The sequence below is a fragment of the Dipodomys merriami genome, unplaced genomic scaffold, assembly GCF_024711535.1.
Source record: "Dipodomys merriami isolate MVZ:Mamm:240054 unplaced genomic scaffold, mDipMer1.0.p SCAF_5, whole genome shotgun sequence".
Lineage (NCBI taxonomy): Eukaryota > Metazoa > Chordata > Mammalia > Rodentia > Heteromyidae > Dipodomys > Dipodomys merriami.
In genome coordinates this window covers 79995599-80015386 of record NW_027206068.1, presented here as the reverse complement: position 1 = coordinate 80015386, position 19788 = coordinate 79995599, and the positions used below count along the sequence as shown (strand labels likewise).

The 19788-nt window shown below is 54.8% G+C and overlaps 1 protein-coding gene across 1 annotated transcript in view; it reads left to right on the top strand.

Annotated features, from left to right (window-relative positions):
- Vipr2 (vasoactive intestinal peptide receptor 2) overlaps window positions 1–19788 on the top strand; it is a 64828-nt gene that overhangs the window by 35031 nt on the left and 10009 nt on the right. Inside the window, exons 5-6 of the mRNA XM_069997213.1 lie at window positions 14073–14170; window positions 17385–17526. Of these exons, the coding sequence (XP_069853314.1) occupies window positions 14073–14170; window positions 17385–17526 (240 nt within the window). The remainder of the gene's footprint in view (window positions 1–14072; window positions 14171–17384; window positions 17527–19788) is intronic.

Sequence of the window (19788 nt, the reverse complement as noted above, 5' to 3'; positions counted from 1 at the left end):
GTCAGGGAGGAGCCCGGGGCAGGGAGGAGCCCGAGGCAGGGAGGAGTTCCGGGCAGGGAGGAGCTGGAGGTCCAGCTGGCAGCTGCCCCAGGGCCCCTCCTTGGGTCTGGGCATCAGCCCTCTCATTTGTGAAGGAGTGGTTGGTTCTTCACCGCAGACTCTAGACTTCCACAGCTGCTGTGGGGAGACATTCACAGCATCACCTTCAACCCTGAGGAGTCCCTTTGTGAAAAGTAGACGTTCATGGTGCTCTGTAGAGAGTGGCCTCCCCCGCCAGGACCAGCCAGCCTCAGAGCTGAACAAGTAGCCAGTGCTGCGTCAGGCCTGTGCTGGCTGCCCCTCGGTGGAGCAGCCAGACTTTTGTACTTGTCGTAACAACACAGTGTGCCGATATAGCAGAGAGTACCCCTGGCATTTACATGGTTAGGGCTTTTGAGTCATCTAGAGATGATTTGAAGCATATGGAAGAACAGCACCACTTCATGCGAAGCTGGGGCCATTTTGTGCAAGGGACAGAAGCCCCTCCCACCCTGGGGCTCTCGGAGCAGGCCCTGCGGGCTTCGGGGAGATCTGGGATGCGTCCACATAGCCAACACCCAGGCCAGGCCTCCAGCTCCTTCCTGGCAGCGGCACAGGGACTGTTAGCGTGGGGAGGGGGGGTCTCTGTGGCCACGCAGCATGTTGGAAACCACCAGACCACAGGGACGGTTGTAGGCTTTTTTTCTAAAAGGTATTTCTTACCCTTTTTGGTTTGGGTTGGGTTTTATGAGACAGCATCATGCCGTGTAGGATGGCCTCAAACTCAGCACCTTCTGCTAGTCACCAGACATTCACCATCCCCCCTGACAATACAAATAGCCTTTAAGCACACATAAAGATTCTTGGGCCTTTTCTGCCCCAATACCACGGATAAAACCTAAGGCCTCTGCCTGCAGCAGGCAGACACCACCGAGCTACATCCGAAGGCTGTTTCCTCTTTAAAGAACACTTTGTCCAGAGTAAATTTTCCCTGAGGAAATTTCTGAGCACACTGTATGGAAAGGTATAACGTCTTTTTGTGAAATGAAAGTGAACAGTTATTTGGACTACAGGAAAAAAGCAAACTGTACATCCCATGACAGAGTCCCTCCACACGCGTCGGCGCCATGCCCTGCCGTGCTAATCAGACCCAAGTTCCCACTGCCTCGGCACCCCGGAAGACAGCCTGTGAGGTTCACGCACATGCAGTCAGCGCAAGGCAGCCAGGGCCAGCACTGGCCTCACACATGCGGTCAGCGCAAGGCAGCCAGGGCCAGCACTGGCCTCACACACATGCGGTCAGCGCAAGGCAGCCAGGGCCAGCACTGGCCTCACACATGCGGTCAGCGCAAGGCAGCCAGGGCCAGCACTGGCCTCACACACATGCGGTCAGCGCAAGGCAGGCAAGGCCAGCACTGGCCTCACACACATGCGGTCAGCGCAAGGCAGCCAGGGCCAGCACTGGCCTCGCGCACATGCGGTCAGCGCAAGGCAGCCAGGGCCAGCACTGGCCTCGCGCACATGCGGTCAGCGCAAGGCAGGCAGGGCCAGCACTGGCCTCGCGCACATGCGGTCAGCGCAAGGCAGGCAGGGCCAGCACTGGCCTCGCGCACATGCGGTCAGCGCAAGGCAGGCAGGGCCAGCACTGGCCTCACACATGCGGTCAGCGCAAGGCAGCCAGGGCCAGCACTGGCTTCACCCACATGCGGTCAGCGCAAGGCAGCCAGGGCCAGCACTGGCCTTCAGGCTGAGCTGACAAGGTCCCCTCTGTTATCTGAGAATGCCTCCGGCCATTTGGTCACCACAGGCTCCTTCCCCGGGGGACATCCAAGATCAGAATCAGAACCCCAGTAGGTTCGGGCAAGTCCAGCACACAGAGGGAGTAAGAATCACCTCAGGAGCCACACACCAGGTCTGAAGAATGCCCGAAGCATGGTGCTCAAGATGCCGTCTAGAAAGTCCACGCAGGTCTCAGATTCAGATTTTAGTTTTCCAAGCCAGTTTGCATTTTCCTGGAAAATGAATGCCTGGGTCTTAACTTTCCTGAGATTGCTTGAGCACATGCAATCTAACATGCTCCTTGCTTAGCAAAGTGCGTGTGCCTATTTGGTCATCTCATGTAAATTTGGCTAAGGAGCCCAGACTCGTGCTGTCTTTGTAGACTCTGCAGTAGATAAGATCGTTCAGGTCATCTTTTGTTCCTTCGTTGTTGTTTTTTCCGATAAAGGCTCCTAGTTCTAAGGTGTTAGGCTCACGGCTCTCCTTTAGAAACCTTCTTAGATCTGGTGGAAGTAGCTGTGAACATGATACCTGTGCCTGGTGGTATAACCATGCCATGTTCAGTTCAGATGGAGAACCTGGTGTCCATTTTAGGTGCAGTGTTCTGGGAGCTCCCACCCAAGTTTGACTTCAGTGTGGTGCAAGAAACTGACTTAATAAAAGTGTTCTCTGGAAACAAAACCAAAAGCAAAGACGCACAGAACGAGTTACAGACTGGAGTTCTCAGTTCAGAGAAATCCAGCTGGGGTTTCTGGCTCTGAGCTTTGGACGTCTTTCCATGGGGGGGTGGGGGGGGCTCCAGCCGGCAGCCCTCCCGGCTGCACTGGGAATGTTCTGGAAGGTCTCCAGGCGCTCTTTCATGGCCACACAGCACTGTGATGGTTTCTCTGAAGTGTATGGCAACTCTTTCAGCTTTAACTCACAGGCCTTGAGGACAGGACAGTGATTTCAAACCAGAAAGTGGAACAAAACTGAAAACATTATTTTGAGAAATCATGGTGTGACATTGGGGAAAAACAGTTTTGAAGTGCAGTAACGTTCAGAGACACTGGGCAGGACATAATCCTGAGCGGCCCCTTGCAGTCTTCCCCTGAAACACAGCTTTTCTCTCTGTGCTCGTTTTATTACTGCCAAACCACGGCCACGTACTGTAGGACTGCCGGGTCCGCAGAAGGAGGGCAGGCTCCCTAAACACAGAGCTGGGGCAAGGCCACTGTCCACCGCCTCAGGTACGACCCCCAGCCCCAGGTCCCACAACACCTGAGGGTTCCTGGCTCCAGGAAGTCCGTCGTGGCTCTTTCAGACTCTCTGGCGGCAGGGAGTGCAGAAGGACCCACAGTTGTGTCCTCTTCCAGAACAGGTCTTTTTGCCACTTACATAAAGTCCTACATGCCTTAAAATGTAGAACACACAAGAAGAGCTTCTGAATTCTGCAGGGCTTTTGTTTCCCAGAGAATATTTTACCAAATTGCTATGAGTTACAGAAAACTCACTTGAAAAGTAAACATGAGTTCTTCAGATCTGTAAAACAAAACATCAAAGAACCAATCAAGTTTCAAACAAAAAGTCATAAAAATTACAGCCCTGCTCCAGAGCTCTCAGTGCATGGAGGCTGCTCTGGTGCACTGGGCCTCGGGTGGGCAGTTTTGTGAATGGCTCAGTTTGATTAAGTCTGGAATCTTCTCCTAGCCCAAGGTCATGACCTTGCAGAAAGCTGCCCACATCAGTGTTTTCCAGGGACCTTCTTGCATGGCATAGCACTTGCAAAAAAAAAAAAAAAAAACTGTCAGAACAGCATCAGATTAAGAGAATGACTGTAAAGCACCAGGGATTTAGACAGCAGTGCTTTGGTTCTGATGGGAGTTTGTTAGGGTGTTGAGGTATCACTGGGACCGCAGCACCTTTGTCACAAGCATGGCCCTCAGGCTGGTCTCTCCATCTGACACAAGCAGCTCTTGATAAGGACAGAGTGCAAACCTTTCACACTTGCTAGGAGTCCTCTAGAATTCCTAAGTTCATTAGACATCAGAGACTTCATTAGAAGTAGATTCGGAAACATTTATCAAAATATTTAAAAACTTGACTAAATAGAATCAAAGGGAATTGCCCATCTAAAGAAGTGAGAAAAGTCTCAAACGCGGATCCAAAAAGTTATGTTAGTTCCATAATAGAATGCAAGCAATGGAAGGACGGAAACACAGGAAGTTATTTTAATAAAACATAGAATCTTTATTTCATTACGCAAAAGGAAAAACCTTTTCAAAATGTTTCTTTTCTTCGCTGTTTTGTTCTCTTGAGACAAGACCTTGCAATGTAGCCCAAACTGGCCTGGAACTCAAGGTCTGCTGGGGTTACATGCATGAACCGCCAGGTCTAGTTCTCAGAATCGCTAGTCAGGAGCAGATCAAGTCTTCTGGAGCTTTGCCTCAATGGTAGGGCACTTGGCTAGCATGCTTGAGGGCCTGAGTTCCATTCCCAACACCAATCCAAAAAGAAAAATGAAGGGAGGGAGGGAGGGAGGGAGGGAGGGAGGGAGGGAGGGAGGGAGGGAAAAAGGAAGGAGGGAGGGAGGGAGGGAGGGAGGAGAGAGAAAGAAAAAAGGAAAGAGCACATCAGCACTCTGCCCTTTTAACTGAGAACAAATTCTGGTTTTGTTTGAGTGTGCTATTTTTCAAGCCCTGGTTCTTCAGCCACTTGACCACATAAGATTGTCTCTGTCATGCTGTGTGCCGCACTCTCTCCCACACCCATCTTTCTAAATGTGCAGATTCGTTTCTACAGCCTTCTGTAGATTGTCATGTTGGCTCTGGCTTTAGGAGTGGAGCAGGATATGTATAATAATCCTCTGAGGATGCTTCAGTCTTCTACCCAAAAGTAGATACACTTCTGCTCAACAAGTAGTGCGTCCGTATTTTGTCTTTGGATTTACATCACCTTAATCCCCTTGTTTTTCATTTTCTTGTTAAGAAATTTTGGAACATGGTTAGCAATAAGAGTTGCATGTCTATATTATAGGAGATGGTGGTATGTCTTTTGATTCTTGTATACAATATTCCTGTTTACCAAAAGATTACCCAGCTTGGAATTTGAAAAACATCTGGGTTAATTCCTGTTTCTCTGAGAGTTCTAGGAATTCTAACTTACGTGTCTACTTCTTGTTTACTAAGACAATTAATAGAGCTCTTTTATATATTAATTTTGACTTACCACCCAGAAGTAGTATCCAAGACACAAGACATCAGATACCTTCCCAGCTCCGGGCAGAGCCTGGCAGCCCACACGAGGTGTGCAGGAGTCAAATGCACCGCTCCGCTCACAGGCTCACAGCTGCAGGGCCTTTACCAGGCTTCCAGAGCTGGCTGGGGCATTGGGTCAAAAGCAAAGTAAGTCCAGCCTGAGTGTCACTGTTCGCTAGCAGGGATAAGGAAGAGCCCTAAACTTGACACAGGATCTGCAAAGGCCACCTGTAGAATTCCAGCTATCATGGAGTGTGCCTGAATTAAATGAAAGCATGTCTTACGCCTGAAGCTGAGCTACTGGAAATAAGCCGGCTGTGTCCCCATACAGAAGCCCTATCTACTCCAGTACCTGTCTTCCCAGTGCTCCAGGGACATCACAAATGTCTACCCAATAGGGAAAAGTAACAAGCTGAAAGCTTTCCTACATATCTTTTTGTCTCTTTCTGTTTGCTTAAGGAAAACTTCTTGTGGAATTCTCATCATAAGAACGACCTGGGGGCTAGGATGTAGCTCAGTGGCAAAGCGCTTGCCTAGCAAGTGTAACATCCTGGGTTCAATCCCCAGTATCAAAAAAGAAATGACAAAAACAAAACAAAACAAAAACAAAAACAAAAGAATGACCTATGAGGATATGATCTTGGTCCAGGCTGCTATAACAAAACACATCAGCCTGGCGTCTTGCAAACGACGAAGTCGATTTCTCCCTGTTCTCCGGCACTGGCAGACTCGGTTTCTGGGGTTCCTGCTCAGACAGCTGCTGCCTCTCGTGCAGGGTGGGGCCTCCTTTAGAAAGGCACCAGTCCTCAGTAGCAGCTTGCTCGGGACGTGGCCTGCTCCCTCAGCGCTACCTCCTAACCCTGGCGTCTTAAAGTTATGGATTCAACGTGTGGGGAGGGATTAGAGACCAAGACCAAGGCCATGGCACCCAACAACATAACATTTTGTTTATTGCCAGTTATCCACTCATGAACAAGCACAGTTATCTTAGTTTTGCCTTTTGCGGATTCGCGATGGTGCTGAAAGGGTCCCATGCCATTGTTAAGTTTTGTTTGGTCTCAGCTTCTTTCCTTTCCAGTTTTTCAATGGGAATGTTATCCTGCTTTGCATGCCCAGAGCTTTCCCTCACTTCGTGAGGCACATGTGTTTTCTCCTATGGCCTTCAGAGTTTGTTTAAGGTACATCTTGTGCAAATAAAACTCTATTTGTCTTGCACTTAATGGCTTCTTCCTCTGCTTTTACACTTTGGCCTTCTGCACTTGAAAAGCAGATACTTGGCCACCTGTGTTTCCCTCTTAACGCTAGTACACTCGGAATGTATTTGCAATCGCTCTGACCGAAATGACATTTGCCAAGAAACTCATCGATTTGCTGGAGCCACCACAGCTCGCTGCCCTTGCCAAGGGGGCCTACCTCACCCTTCCTCTGGCCTGCCACAGCCCGCGGGTGCCGGCTGGGTCTCAGGCTGTCTTAGCGCTCACCACCAAGCCGCCCCAGACTTGCTGCCGCAGCCCTCACCCTGAGCCCCGGGACTTACTGGCTGTAATCTGCCTCTTTGTCCTAACAGCTGAGTCTCCTCACAGAGAAACTGTCCTTAACTCCCTTCCACACTTAGGACCTGGACATTTAAAGCTTATGCCAAGCTAGTTTGCCACTTGTGCAGTTACACCGAATGTGACCTGGTTAAACCTAGCTTGTGGTTTTATCACCTCTGCTTTTTTCTTTATTGGTTTCATGGCTGTGCGCTTGCCTAGCCACCAGTATCCGTTTTCTTGAGAGCTCTTGTTTTTTCCTATTTTTATCTTATACCAGTAAAATTTGAAAAGCATTTTCTGTGGAAGCAGTTTCACACATTCCTAGTGCTGGTGGGAAGATGCCCCAGGAGAGCTCTGCCCCCGTGTGTCTGGTCTGACGTGGGCAGTCCTTAGATGACCCGAGCGGCTGAGTGATGTCTGAGCACCGCGCCCAGGCAGTGGCGGTGCGGCGCCTGGAACTCACGTCCTCCCCACGGAGCTCCCAGAAAGATTGTAGAATTCTGTCCAACTAAAGAGTCCAATGAGGGTAACCAAATGTCTTCTGAAGCAACAGGTCTCCACCGCCCCGTGTAAATTGTGCAGACTGTAATCACCTGTCATCTTTGCATACTGAGACCTGCTCATCTGCTCAATGTGTGTGTGTGTGTGTGTGTGTGTATGTGTGTGTGTGTGTGTGTGTGTGTGTGGTTCCATTTTTCTAAACATACTTCTAACATGATTTTATTGCATCCCAGATACTTTAAGATTTTTCTTCTGTGCGGATAGGTGAAATTAGCCCCAGATTGTTCTGTTTATTTTAGTGTGTCTTTTGCGTTTGCTTCAGTGGGTTTACTGTCTTTTGACATCAGATTATGTTCCTTCCTGATGACTGTTACAGGCAGGAGCCTGTAACAACTTTTGTATCCCCGAAGTTACTTGTTTCTCCTTGAAAGAAAGACCTCCTATGAAAATGGCCAGTCTCAGCAACAGTTTTACAGATTGTTTCAACTTTTAAAAACACCATAGTGGGGCTGGGAAGGTGGCTCAGTGGTAGAGGGCTTGCCTCGAATGCTCGAGGCCCTGGGTTCGGTTCCTCAGCACCACATAAGCAGAAAAGGCTGGAAGTGGCGCTGTGGCTCAAGTGGTAGAGCGCTAGCCTTGAGCTGAAGAGCTGAGGGACAGGGCCCAGGCCCAGAGCTCAGGCCCCAGGGCCGAAAAACACCACCACCTCCTCCATAATGGTTATTAGTATTCAAGGACTTTCTTTCAACCAATCTTGGTTATATTCTCAACCAGCTTATTACCTGTTTCTGTGAAGTGTTGACTGTTAGCCCAGCTACACTTTCTTTAATTAAAATGCATGAATGTGTTCAATTATTTTAGGTATTCATTTCTCATTATTTTTGTCTTAGGATTTCACAAACATGTCTAATGTATTAACCTGCACTAAACACTGCCTCGCAGGCTCTTTGTACACGTGTTCTGGTCTCCTCCCCTCCGTGAACACCGGCTGGGTACTGTGAGGCCTAGCCAGGGCTCCCAGTGCACAGTCAGGAAAACAGAAGCTCTGAAGGAAGCCACTCCTGGCGGTGGTTCACCTGACACACTGGGCTGAGGGTGTGTTTCACTGATTTTGCTCTTTCAGAGGACTTTGAACCTCATAGCGCCGCGCATCATGTGTCTTTGCCCTTTGCTGCTGGGAGAATCTGGGGACTGTGTGGTCACAAGAGTCACGGGTAGCTGATGACAGCCAGAGAAACCCAAGCCCCTGGGCCAGAAGAGCCAAGCCGCCCGCGGGGCAGCGGCCATGGGGAGGGCTGTGCTTCAAGTCAGGTCTGAGGCACGCTGAGCTCAGCTGCCCGGTGTCCCGCTGGCTCCACTGCCCTGTCTGCTGACCGGCAGTGAGCTTCTTGTTTTGGTTGGCAGGGCTGAGGACTGAGCGCGTTTGGACAAGCTGGGCAAGTGTTCCACCACTGCGCTACATCCTGTCTTTTGTGTTGAATTTTTTCCTGGTTAATTCTTTCTGTGTGGACCTCGGTTCATCAGAAGCTTTACTGGGTGTGTAAGTAAGGCCACCAGTGCACACTCAGACTGGACGCAGTGGCAGGAGGACAGTGTGACAAGGGTGTGACAAGGAGGCACCGACGTGGCCTGGGCCACTCAGGAGGCCCAGAGAACCGTGCGCTCTGACTCCATGTGTGACACTTCCTGAGGTCGGGGGAGGACTTTGTGAGCACCCTCGGCCCGTCTGCCCAGTCCCCGTCTGTCCAGTCCCCATCTGCCCAGTCCCCTGTCTGCCCAGTCCCCGTCTGCCCAGTCCCCATCTGCCCAGTCCCCTGTCTGCCCAGTCCCCGTCTGTCCAGTCCCCTGTCTATCCAGTCCCCATCTGCCCAGTCCCCAACTGTCCAGTCCCCATCTGCCCAGTCCCCATCTGCCCAGTCCCCATCTGCCCAGTCCCCGTCTGCCCAGTCCCCTATCTGCCCAGTCCCCTATCTGCCCAGTCCCCTGTCTGCCCAGTCCCCGTCTGCCCAGTCCCCTATCTGCCCAGTCCCCTGTCTGCCCAGTCCCCTATCTGCCCAGTCCCCTATCTGCCCAGTCCCCTGTCTGTCCAGTCCCCATCTGCCCAGTCCCCGTCTGCCCAGTCCCCTATCTGCCCAGTCCCCTGTCTGCCCAGTCCCCTGTCTGCCCAGTCCCCTGTCTGTCCAGTCCCCAACTGCCCAGTCCCCTGTCTGCCCAGTCCCCATCTGCCCAGTCCCCTGTCTGCCCAGTCCCCATCTGCCCAGTCCCCTGTCTGTCCAGTCCCCTGTCTGCCCAGTCCCTGTCTGCCCAGTCCCCTGTCTGTCCAGTCCCCATCTGCCCAGTCCCCCATCTGCCCAGTCCCCGTCTGCCCAGTCCCCGTCTGCCCAGTCCCCGTCTGCCCAGTCCCCTGTCTGCCCAGTCCCCATCTGCCCAGTCCCCTGTCTGCCCAGTCCCCGTCTGTCCAGTCCCCTGTCTATCCAGTCCCCATCTGCCCAGTCCCCATCTGTCCAGTCCCCATCTGCCCAGTCCCCATCTGCCCAGTCCCCATCTGCCCAGTCCCCGTCTGCCCAGTCCCCTATCTGCCCAGTCCCCTATCTGCCCAGTCCCCTGTCTGCCCAGTCCCCGTCTGCCCAGTCCCCTATCTGCCCAGTCCCCTGTCTGCCCAGTCCCCTATCTGCCCAGTCCCCTATCTGCCCAGTCCCCTGTCTGTCCAGTCCCCATCTGCCCAGTCCCCGTCTGCCCAGTCCCCTATCTGCCCAGTCCCCTGTCTGCCCAGTCCCCTGTCTGCCCAGTCCCCTGTCTGTCCAGTCCCCAACTGCCCAGTCCCCTGTCTGCCCAGTCCCCATCTGCCCAGTCCCCTGTCTGCCCAGTCCCCATCTGCCCAGTCCCCTGTCTGTCCAGTCCCCTGTCTGCCCAGTCCCTGTCTGCCCAGTCCCCTGTCTGTCCAGTCCCCATCTGCCCAGTCCCCCATCTGCCCAGTCCCCGTCTGCCCAGTCCCCGTCTGCCCAGTCCCCGTCTGCCCAGTCCCCTGTCTGCCCAGTCCCCATCTGCCCAGTCCCCTGTCTGCCCAGTCCCCTGTCTGTCCAGTCCCCATCTGCCCAGTCCCCTGTCTATCCAGTCCCCTGTCTGTCCAGTGCCTTGTCTGTCTAGTCCCTGTCTGTCCAGTCCCCATCTGCCCAGTCCCCGTCTGCCCAGTCCCCGTCTGTCCAGTCCCCATCTGCCCAGTCCCCATCTGCCCAGTCCCCTGTCTGCCCAGTCCCCGTCTGTCCAGTCCCCATCTGCCCAGTCCCCTGTCTGTCTAGTCCTGGTTGTCCAGTCCCCTGTCTGTCCAGTCCCCATCTGCCCAGTCCCCGTCTGCCCAGTCCCTGTCTGTCCAGTCCCCTGTCTGCCCAGTCCCCTGTCTGTCCAGTCCCCATCTGCCCAGTCCCCGTCTGCCCAGTCCCCGTCTGTCCAGTCCCCATCTGTCCAGTCCCCATCTGCCCAGTCCCCGTCTGCCCAGTCCCCATCTGCCCAGTCCCCTGTCTGCCCAGTCCCCATCTGCCCAGTCCCCGTCTGCCCAGTCCCCGTCTGCCCAGTCCCCGTCTGTCCAGTCCCCATCTGCCCAGTCCCCATCTGCCCAGTCCCCTGTCTATCCAGTCCCCGTCTGCCCAGTCCCCTGTCTGTCCAGTCCCCATCTGCCCAGTCCCCATCTGCCCAGTCCCCTGTCTGCCCAGTCCCCTGTCTGTCTAGTCCTGGTTGTCCAGTCCCCTGTCTGTCCAGTCCCCATCTGCCCAGTCCCCTGTCTGTCCAGTCCCTGTCTGTCCAGTGCCTTGTCTGTCTAGTCCCTGTCTGCCCAGTCCCCTGTCTGCCCAGTCCCCCGTCTGTCCAGTCCCCATCTGCCCAGTCCCCTGTCTGTCCAGTCCCCATCTGCCTAGTCCCCTGTCTGTCCAGTCCCTGTCTGTCCAGTCCCCTGTCTGCCCAGTCCCCTGTCTGTCCAGTCCCCTGTCTGCCCAGTCCCCCGTCTGCCCAGTCCCCATCTGCCCAGTCCCCTGTCTGTCCAGTCCCTGTCTGTCCAGTCCCCTGTCTGTCCAGTCCCCATCTGCCCAGTCCCCTGTCTGTCCAGTCCCCATCTGCCTAGTCCCCTGTCTGTCCAGTTCCTGTCTGTCCAGTCCCCTGTCTGTCCAGTCCCCTGTCTGTCCAGTCCCCATCTGCCTAGTCCCCTGTCTGTCCAGTCCCCTGTCTGTCCAGTCCCCTGTCTGTCCAGTCCCCATCTGCCTAGTCCCCTGTCTGTCCAGTCCCTGTCTGTCCAGTCCCCTGTCTGCCCAGTCCCCTGTCTGTCCAGTCCCCCATCTGTCCAGTCCCCCGTCTGTCCAGTCCCCTGTCTGTCTAGTCCCTGTCTGCCCAGTCCCCTGTCTGTCCAGTCCCGTCTGTCCAGTCCCCCGTCTGCCCAGTCCCCCGTCTGCCCAGTCCCCCGTCTGTCCAGTCCCCATCTGCTCAGTCCCCTGTGAAGCCATGCTGCCTGATGGGTGGGAGAGGAGCTGCAGAGAGAATATGTGCCCAGGGTTTGAGCCCTGGGACTGTGGCTCTGGACCAGTGGAGAATGAAAGGAGTGGCTTCCGGCTCCCCATCCTGCTCCCTCCATAGGAGCCAGTCATCAGGAAAGTCACAAGGAGTCCTGCAGCCTGGCATTGTCCCCGGCTTCTACCGGGCAGGGCCCAGCATGGGGCTGGGGGCTCAGGCCTCCCTCCCACCCCGTCTCAGGGGCGGGTGGTGAAGTTCCCATTGCCTAGATCAGATCTGCAGGGTCCCAGAGAGTTGCTTTCCCCAGAACACAGGAACACAAGGCCACTCTCTCCGCTTCTAAGCCAGCCAAAGGCTGCTACTGTGGAGAGGACCGGCACTCTGCGCCCCCAGCCCCGCTGGCCCGGGGGGCTGGGGCCTCGTCCGGTGGGCTCTGTGTGGCCCGGCGACTCACAGCCCCGACTCCATTCCTGCCGTGATGAATACACCCCAGGCCCCGCTCCACGCACCAAGGGCCTTTCACCAATTGCCTTCACGAGATACACGGCCTGTGGCATTCACTTCCATAGGCCAGCGTTCACTGGAAATGAATCCTGCTAGATCAGTGTCCACACCTCAACCTGGCCCGCCCTCCAGGCCTGCTCAGTGGACTCTTGATTGAGGCTGGGGAAGGGAGCAGTTCAGCCTTGGCTCTGACTAGGTCCTATGCCCTGAGTGTGCTCAGGGTGGGTCTGGAGATCCACAGCCGGTCCACCGTGTGAGGGAACGATCAAGGGGATGAGAGGAGAGAACACAGGCAGGGACCCCAGCCGCTCAGGACAGAAACACCACGTAGCACCGAGCAGGCAGAGAAACAAGGAGTGCAGAGCGTGGGGGTTGGGGTTTTAACACAGCGGAGTGTGAGAGTTTGTTGGAAACGTCCTGTTTGGGGTTTGTGGTAGGTATCGCTCGACATCCTACAGATAGGGTCTCTTGCAGCTCCTCCTGCTTGTTTCAGATTGGCCCTGGCTGCTTCTCCATTCCAGGTCACACGGGAGCGTAGCTCTCTGCCAGTGAGTTTCTTAGTGAATAAACAGTGAGGCTGTGGCTTCAAATGGCAGCTGCTTGCCTGCGCCTCCGGCCGGGCCCAGGCCCTGGAAGCACCGGCCCCCACGCTGCCGCCTCCGGCCGGGCCCAGGCCCTGGAAGCACCGGCCCCCACGCTGCCGCCTCCGGCCGGGCCCAGGCCCTGGAAGCACCGGCCCCCACGCTGCCGCCTCCGGCCGGGCCCAGGCCCTGGAAGCACCGGCCCCCACGCTGCCTCCCGGCCGGGCCCAGGCCCTGCAAGCACCGGCCCCCACGCTGCCTCCGGCCGCAGGCTGTACCTGGCCACTCTGTTCTCTGCTGATGCTTTGGGGTCCACTAGGCCTCCGTGTGTCCTTCCTCATCCCAGATCTAGCCTGCCGGTCAGTCTGCTGGCTCTGCCTTTCATTCTCATCTGTTAGGACCTGACCACTCCTCATCACCTTGTTTCAATCGGGTCCTGATGTCCCACAGGAGCTCGTGCTCAGCTTGGGGAAGACCTGTGCTCTCCCTCCCCACCCAGGCCTTGCCCCCTCCCTCCCCACACCACCACCATTGGATCTCATTACTCTACAGCCTGCGTGTGTGTGTGCGTGTGTGCGTGTGTGTGCGCATGTGTGCGTGTGTGTGCGTGTGTGTGCGTGTGTGTGTGTGTGTGTGCGTGTATGTGTGTGCCCCGTGTGATGTGATCCCTTCTTGCCAGCTCTCCGCTATGGGATGTTTGTGCTGGGCTGCTGCCCTCCGTGCTGGGGCTGGCCATCTTCTATGGCTTGGCTGAATCACAGGCCACTTGTCAGTGCTACAGCCTGAACACCGCAGCTTCTGCCGGTGGGCCGGGCAGCCAAGTCACCCACACCCTGGCCCCAGGCGGACACCTCAAGAAAGCAGGGATGGAGGAGGGGGAGCCGGTTCCTGTGGCCCCGTCTGCTCCCAGAGGAGAGGACACGTCCTTTGGAGGGCAGCGCTGTCGCAGAACCCAGGGCAGCCCTTCCACAGCAGCTGCCATCCTTCCGTCCGTGCCTGATGAGTCTGGGTGAGAAGCGGGGAGCCTCTGTGCCCGCAACCCAGAAAGCTCTAAGAGGCAGCAGCCCTGAGATGCTGGGGCTCAGCCTCTGGAAGAGGGTGCCTCTCTGTGCCAGGCTTGGGCCTCTGATGCCACCACATGGTCTCTGGGGGCCAGATGTCCCAGCCCACCAGCTGGGACAGGACACACACCGGACCTTGGTTGTCTCACACTAATTTGTTCACAAAAATCATTCAGCCACTCATCGTGGTGGTGAGAAAACAAAAGGTGAAGATCTCTCCTGGCTTGAGCTGGAGGCAGAATTCTAAGACAGCCTGGCTCCCGTTGTCCATGCAGTCAGCAGGCAGGCCCTCTGGGGTCTCGGAACACCTTGATCTAATGGTGCACCAACCACTCACAGAAGTGTTTTCTCTCTGTGCAGATCACCTTCTATATTCTGGTGAAGGCCATTTACACCCTGGGCTACAGTGTCTCTCTGATGTCTCTCGCAACAGGAAGTGTCATTCTTTGCCTCTTCAGGTAAGGCACAGAAACAAGAAGTTCTGCAAAAAATACAAGAGGTTCTTTTGGCACCCCAAAGAGGCAGGAGACCTGAGTCTCCAGCCTGGAGACTCTCACTGTGCCAAGTCATAAAGTGCCCTTGGAGAATACTGGCAAGCAATGTGATGCTGACACGGACAGTTTAATCTAAATATTCTCCAGCTCTGTGTAGGCAGGTGATGTAGGCCTTGGAATGGAATTCAGTTCAGCTATCATTTATTAGATGAATAGACATTATGCAAATGCATGGAACTACAGAGGCAAAGTGATCTTGACCTTGCTTCCCAGAAGCTCCCACACGCTCAGTGGAGAGATGCTGCAACGTATCTGAGAGCCCTAAGTTGGCATCAGTGTGCTTGGGTTCGAGTCCTGTGATCTCAGACAAGAGAGCTCTTCATAGCTCTGTGTAGCTGTACAGTATAGATACTAATGGAGCCACATCAAAACCACTCCAGGTTGATTATTAATTAAGTATCTGAGGAGAGGACAAGGCGGTGTCTACTGTGGCCCTGTCTCAAAATAGAAGAGTGTAAAGAAGATTACAGGTGTGGTGTAAGTGGTAGAGCAAGTGCAAAGCTATGAGTTCAGACCCCAGTTTCACACACACACACGCACACACACACACACACACAATTCATATATTACACTGTGCCCACCTGACAAGTAGTGCTAAACAGAAAAAATCATTAGGATAAGATGTTGCCATGAGTGGAAGAAATATATTGCCAAGCTCTGGTGGCTCATATCTATAATCCTAACTACTCAGCTGATATCTAGGGATTGCAGTTCAAAGCCAGCCCCAGCAGGACAGTCTGTGAGACTCTTGTCTCCAACTAACCACAAAAACACAGAAGTGGAGCTGTGAGCATTGTAGTAGAGAGACAGAGTTGAGCAAAAATACTCACATTGCGTTGAAGCCCCAGGACCAGGTACTCTGAATGGAGACAGAAGAGAGAGCCCCAGCTGCAGGCCAGAGCCGGTCTGGCCACACCTGTGAGACACGCCCAACACCACCTCACATCCGTGAGACACGCCCAACACCTCACATCCTTGAGACACGTTCAACACCACCTCACATCGATGAGACACGCCCAACACCTCACACCCATGAGACACGCCCAACACCACCTCACATCCATGAGACACGCCCAACACCACCTCACATCCGTGAGACACACCCAACACCTCACATCCTTGAGACACGTTCAACACCACCTCACATCGATGAGACACGCCCAACACCTCACACCCATGAGACACGTCCAACACCACCTCACATCCATGAGACACGCCCAACACCACCTCACATCCATAAGACACGCCCAACACCACCTCACATCCATAAGACACGCCCAACACCACCTCACATCCATGAGACATGCCCAACACCACCTCACATCCATGAGACACGCCCAACACCACCTCACATCCATGAGACAGCCCAACACCACCTCACATCCATGAGACACGCCCAACACCACCTCACATCCATGAGACATGCCCAACACCACCTCACATCCATGAGACACGCCCAACACCTCACATCCATGAGACACGCCCAACACCTCACATCCATGAGACACGCCCAACACCACCTCACATCCATGAGACACGCCCAACACCACCTCACATCCATGAGACACGCCCAACACCACCTCACATCCATGAGACACGTCCAACACCACCTCACATCCATGAGACACGCCCAACACCACCTCATATCCATGAGACACGCCCAACACCACCTCACATCCATGAGACACGCCAACACCACCTCACATCCATGAGACACGCCCAACACCACCTCACATCCATGGGACACGCCCAACACCTCACATCCATGAGACACGCTCAACACCACCTCACATCCATGAGACACGCCCAACACCACCTCACATCCATGAGACACGCCCAACACCACCTCACATCCATGAGACACGCCCAACACCACCTCACATCCATGAGACACGCCCAACACCACCTCACATCCATGAGACACGCCCAACACCACCTCACATCCATGAGACACGCCCAACACCACCTCACATCCATGAGACACGCCCAACACCACCTCACATCCATGAGACACGCCCAACACCACCTCACATCCATGAGACACGCCCAACACCACCTCACATCCATGAGACACGCCCAACACCACCTCACATCCATGAGACACGCCCAACACCACCTCACATCCATGAGACACGCCCAACACCACCTCACATCCATGAGACACGCCCAACACCACCTCACATCCATGAGACACGCCCAACACCACCTCACATCCATGAGACACGCCCAACACCACCTCACATCCATGAGACACGCCCAACACCACCTCACATCCATGAGACACGCCCAACACCACCTCACATCCATGAGACACGCCCAACACCACCTCACATCCATGAGACACGCCCAACACCACCTCACATCCATGAGACACGCCCAACACCACCTCACATCCATGAGACACGCCCAACACCACCTCACATCCATGAGACACGCCCAACACCACCTCACATCTATGAGACACGCCCAACACCACCTCACATCCATGAGACACGCCCAACACCACCTCACATCCATGAGACACACCCAACACCACCTCACATCCATGAGACACGCCCAACACCACCTCACATCCATGAGACACGCCCAACACCACCTCACATCCATGAGACACGCCCAACACCACCTCACATCCATGAGACACGCCCAACACCACCTCACATCCATGAGACACGCCCAACACCACCTCACATCCATGAGACACGCCCAACACCACCTCACATCCATGAGACACGCCCAACACCACCTCACATCCATGAGACACGCCCAACACCACCTCACATCCATGAGACACGCCCAACACCACCTCACATCCATGAGACACGCCCAACACCACCTCACATCCGTGAGACACGCTCACCATCCACAGACACACTCCCAGGTGGCTCTGACACCTAGCCTAAGGAAATAGTCTGAAATGGGGGAGATTTGTGTGCAACAAAATTTCATAATGAAAAACTGGAAGTAACCTAAAAGCACAATGATAATGGAATGGTTCTGGGGTGAGATTTGTTTACAAACAAACCTGAAGATGAATTCCACATGAGTATCTGGTGTCACAAATCCAGCTCTAATGGTTTCCCCTCCGACTTCCATCCTCCTGCGCTCTCTCCTCTAGGAAGCTGCACTGTACCCGGAACTACATCCACCTGAACCTGTTCCTCTCCTTCATCCTGAGAGCCATCTCGGTGCTGGTGAAGGACAGCATCCTCTACTCCAGCTCCGGCACGTGGCACTGTCCTGACCAGCCGTCCTCCTGGGTACGGCTGTCTTGGAAAGCTGGGTCTTCGGGGGCAGGGATGGAATGGGGAACGAAACCCACCGGTGAGTCCTGACCAGGCCGAGCAGAGCCAGGTCAGAGCCGGCTCAAGGGCCACGCAGAGGCCAGAGGCCCAGCCCACCCCCTGGAGCTGGGCCATCAAAGGGCCCTGAGCGTGACCCCAGCAGACCGGGACAGAGTAGCAGTTCCCAGGGAAATCCTGACGTAGACAAATGCACATTTGGTCTAAATCATCCAGCTTCAATGCGACCGGAGGAAAGCGGTCTGTCCTGCGACTAAATCCCATGCAGACTGGCCTGGATGCACAGCCGTGCATGCATGGTTCAGGCGCTTGATACCAGGCAGGGAGGTGGCCGCCTGCGCTGTCCTTGCGTGGCTCTGTGTGTGGTGGTGACCACGGGGTGCTTAGTACCCGGTCAGGCCAGACTCGCTCAGCACATAGTTACCGAGTCCCTCCTAGACGCGATTGTTCCCGAGGGTTTGATGATGCCCAGCACTGCACATATGGGACAGTGGTGTAGCTCTCTTGGTCTGAGGCCGAGTCCAGGACTCAGCCTTTGCCTCCCACATGCCGGGAGCCCAGCCCCCGGGCGTGGGAAGCCCGTGTCCTGCCTGTCTGAGCAGGAGCTGGGGCAGATAAGGGGACCTGACAGCCCCAAGCCTGCAGAGTCACGGACAACTAAATGCAGCTTTGCCTGCCAACGCAGGTGACTGGGCGGCAAGCCCAGAGCACGTCATAATGATCACACTGTGGAGGGCTTTGACCACAGCATGGGTCCGAGGAAGGGCAGTGAGAACCGTGAGCAAACATCAGAAAATGTGCCTGTGCATGCCCTGTGCATGACAACGCAAAGCCATGTGCACATGTAGAACACACAGGAACTCACACCCCCACACACCCATGAATGTGTACACACATGCACGGACACACACAGAAGGTCCCAGGCAGGACCCAGGTCTCCAGAAACAGTTGTTGACTGGCCACACCTGCTCCTCATTGTGTGGGACAGGATGGGAGGTGGATGCTGTGGACCACAAGGTCAGGAGAGGGTCCAGGGCCCACAGACCTCCATCCTCATGGGCAGTGAGCTCAGGAGAGGGTCCAGGGCCCACAGACCTCCATCCTCATGGACAGTGAGCTCAGGAGAGGGTCCAGGGCCCACAGACCTCCATCCTCATGGACAGTGAGCTCAGGAGAGGGTCCAGGGCCCACAGCCTGCACTGTCTGTCCCTCATCCTGCAGGATGTCTGTTCCATGGCCTTGCTCTGTGGGTGGCCACTGCATGCAAGGCTCCAAGCTCACTCATTTAAGCAATCCTACGTCTCACCCTCAGACTCCCTGCAAGGCTTCTCCATGTGCGGTGCTGTTCTTCGGGGAAGTAGAGCTGCTGACTCACAAGGCCTCGGGCAGCTACGGGGCCGCCCTGTGGAGAGGCCCAAACACTTGTTTGAGCACTTGTTGCATGTTATTCTGAGATCAAGGCATGAGTCGGTCTGGCATCTGGTAAGGGTTCCCTTCGCCCTCTGTGGTGGGGCTGTGCTAGTCTCTCCCAGGGAGGGCATCCTGCCCCCAGCCCCCCCCCACGAGCCCCAGATACAAGCCTGTGATACAACTGCCTGTACTTGTATCCTAGTCGTGTTTTTGGTTTCAGGCTTCCTGTCTTGATTGGGTGGTTTATTTTAAAGTTATGTCATTTTTAAGTAGCTGCACAGAAGGGTTTCCATCCAACATGTCAGTTTCGGAATACCACGCATCTCAACCAAGGTCACCCCTTTATTTCTTTAGTGCACTGATTTGTGTGTTTTAAGATAGAGTAACTCGTCAAAGACAGAAAGATGCCTTTGGATGGCATCAACAGCACCCAGAACCCTGTCTGCTAAAGGCCTGTAAATGTGCTTCGCTGTTCAATGTGATGAGAAGTCATGAATCTGCATTGCTTCTCCTGCTTTCCTGGTGGGTGGTTGCAGCCGCTTCTGCCAAAGGCAGAGGTGACAGGGATTTTTCTCCGTCTTTCTCCACTTTGGAGGAAAGAGAAGTAAAGCGATGTGAGGCAGGCGGGAGTCAGGAGGGTCTGGGCCACATGGCTGCTGGGGGGAGCCCCTCATGGCCCAGGGAGCTCAGCTCAGAGCTCAGCATGATCCCCATAGAGAGGGTGTGTGTGTGTGCTCACGCACACGCACACACGTGTGCACACATAAGTATGTCCACCCCATGAGCAGGTAAAAAGCGTGCCCGCCTGTG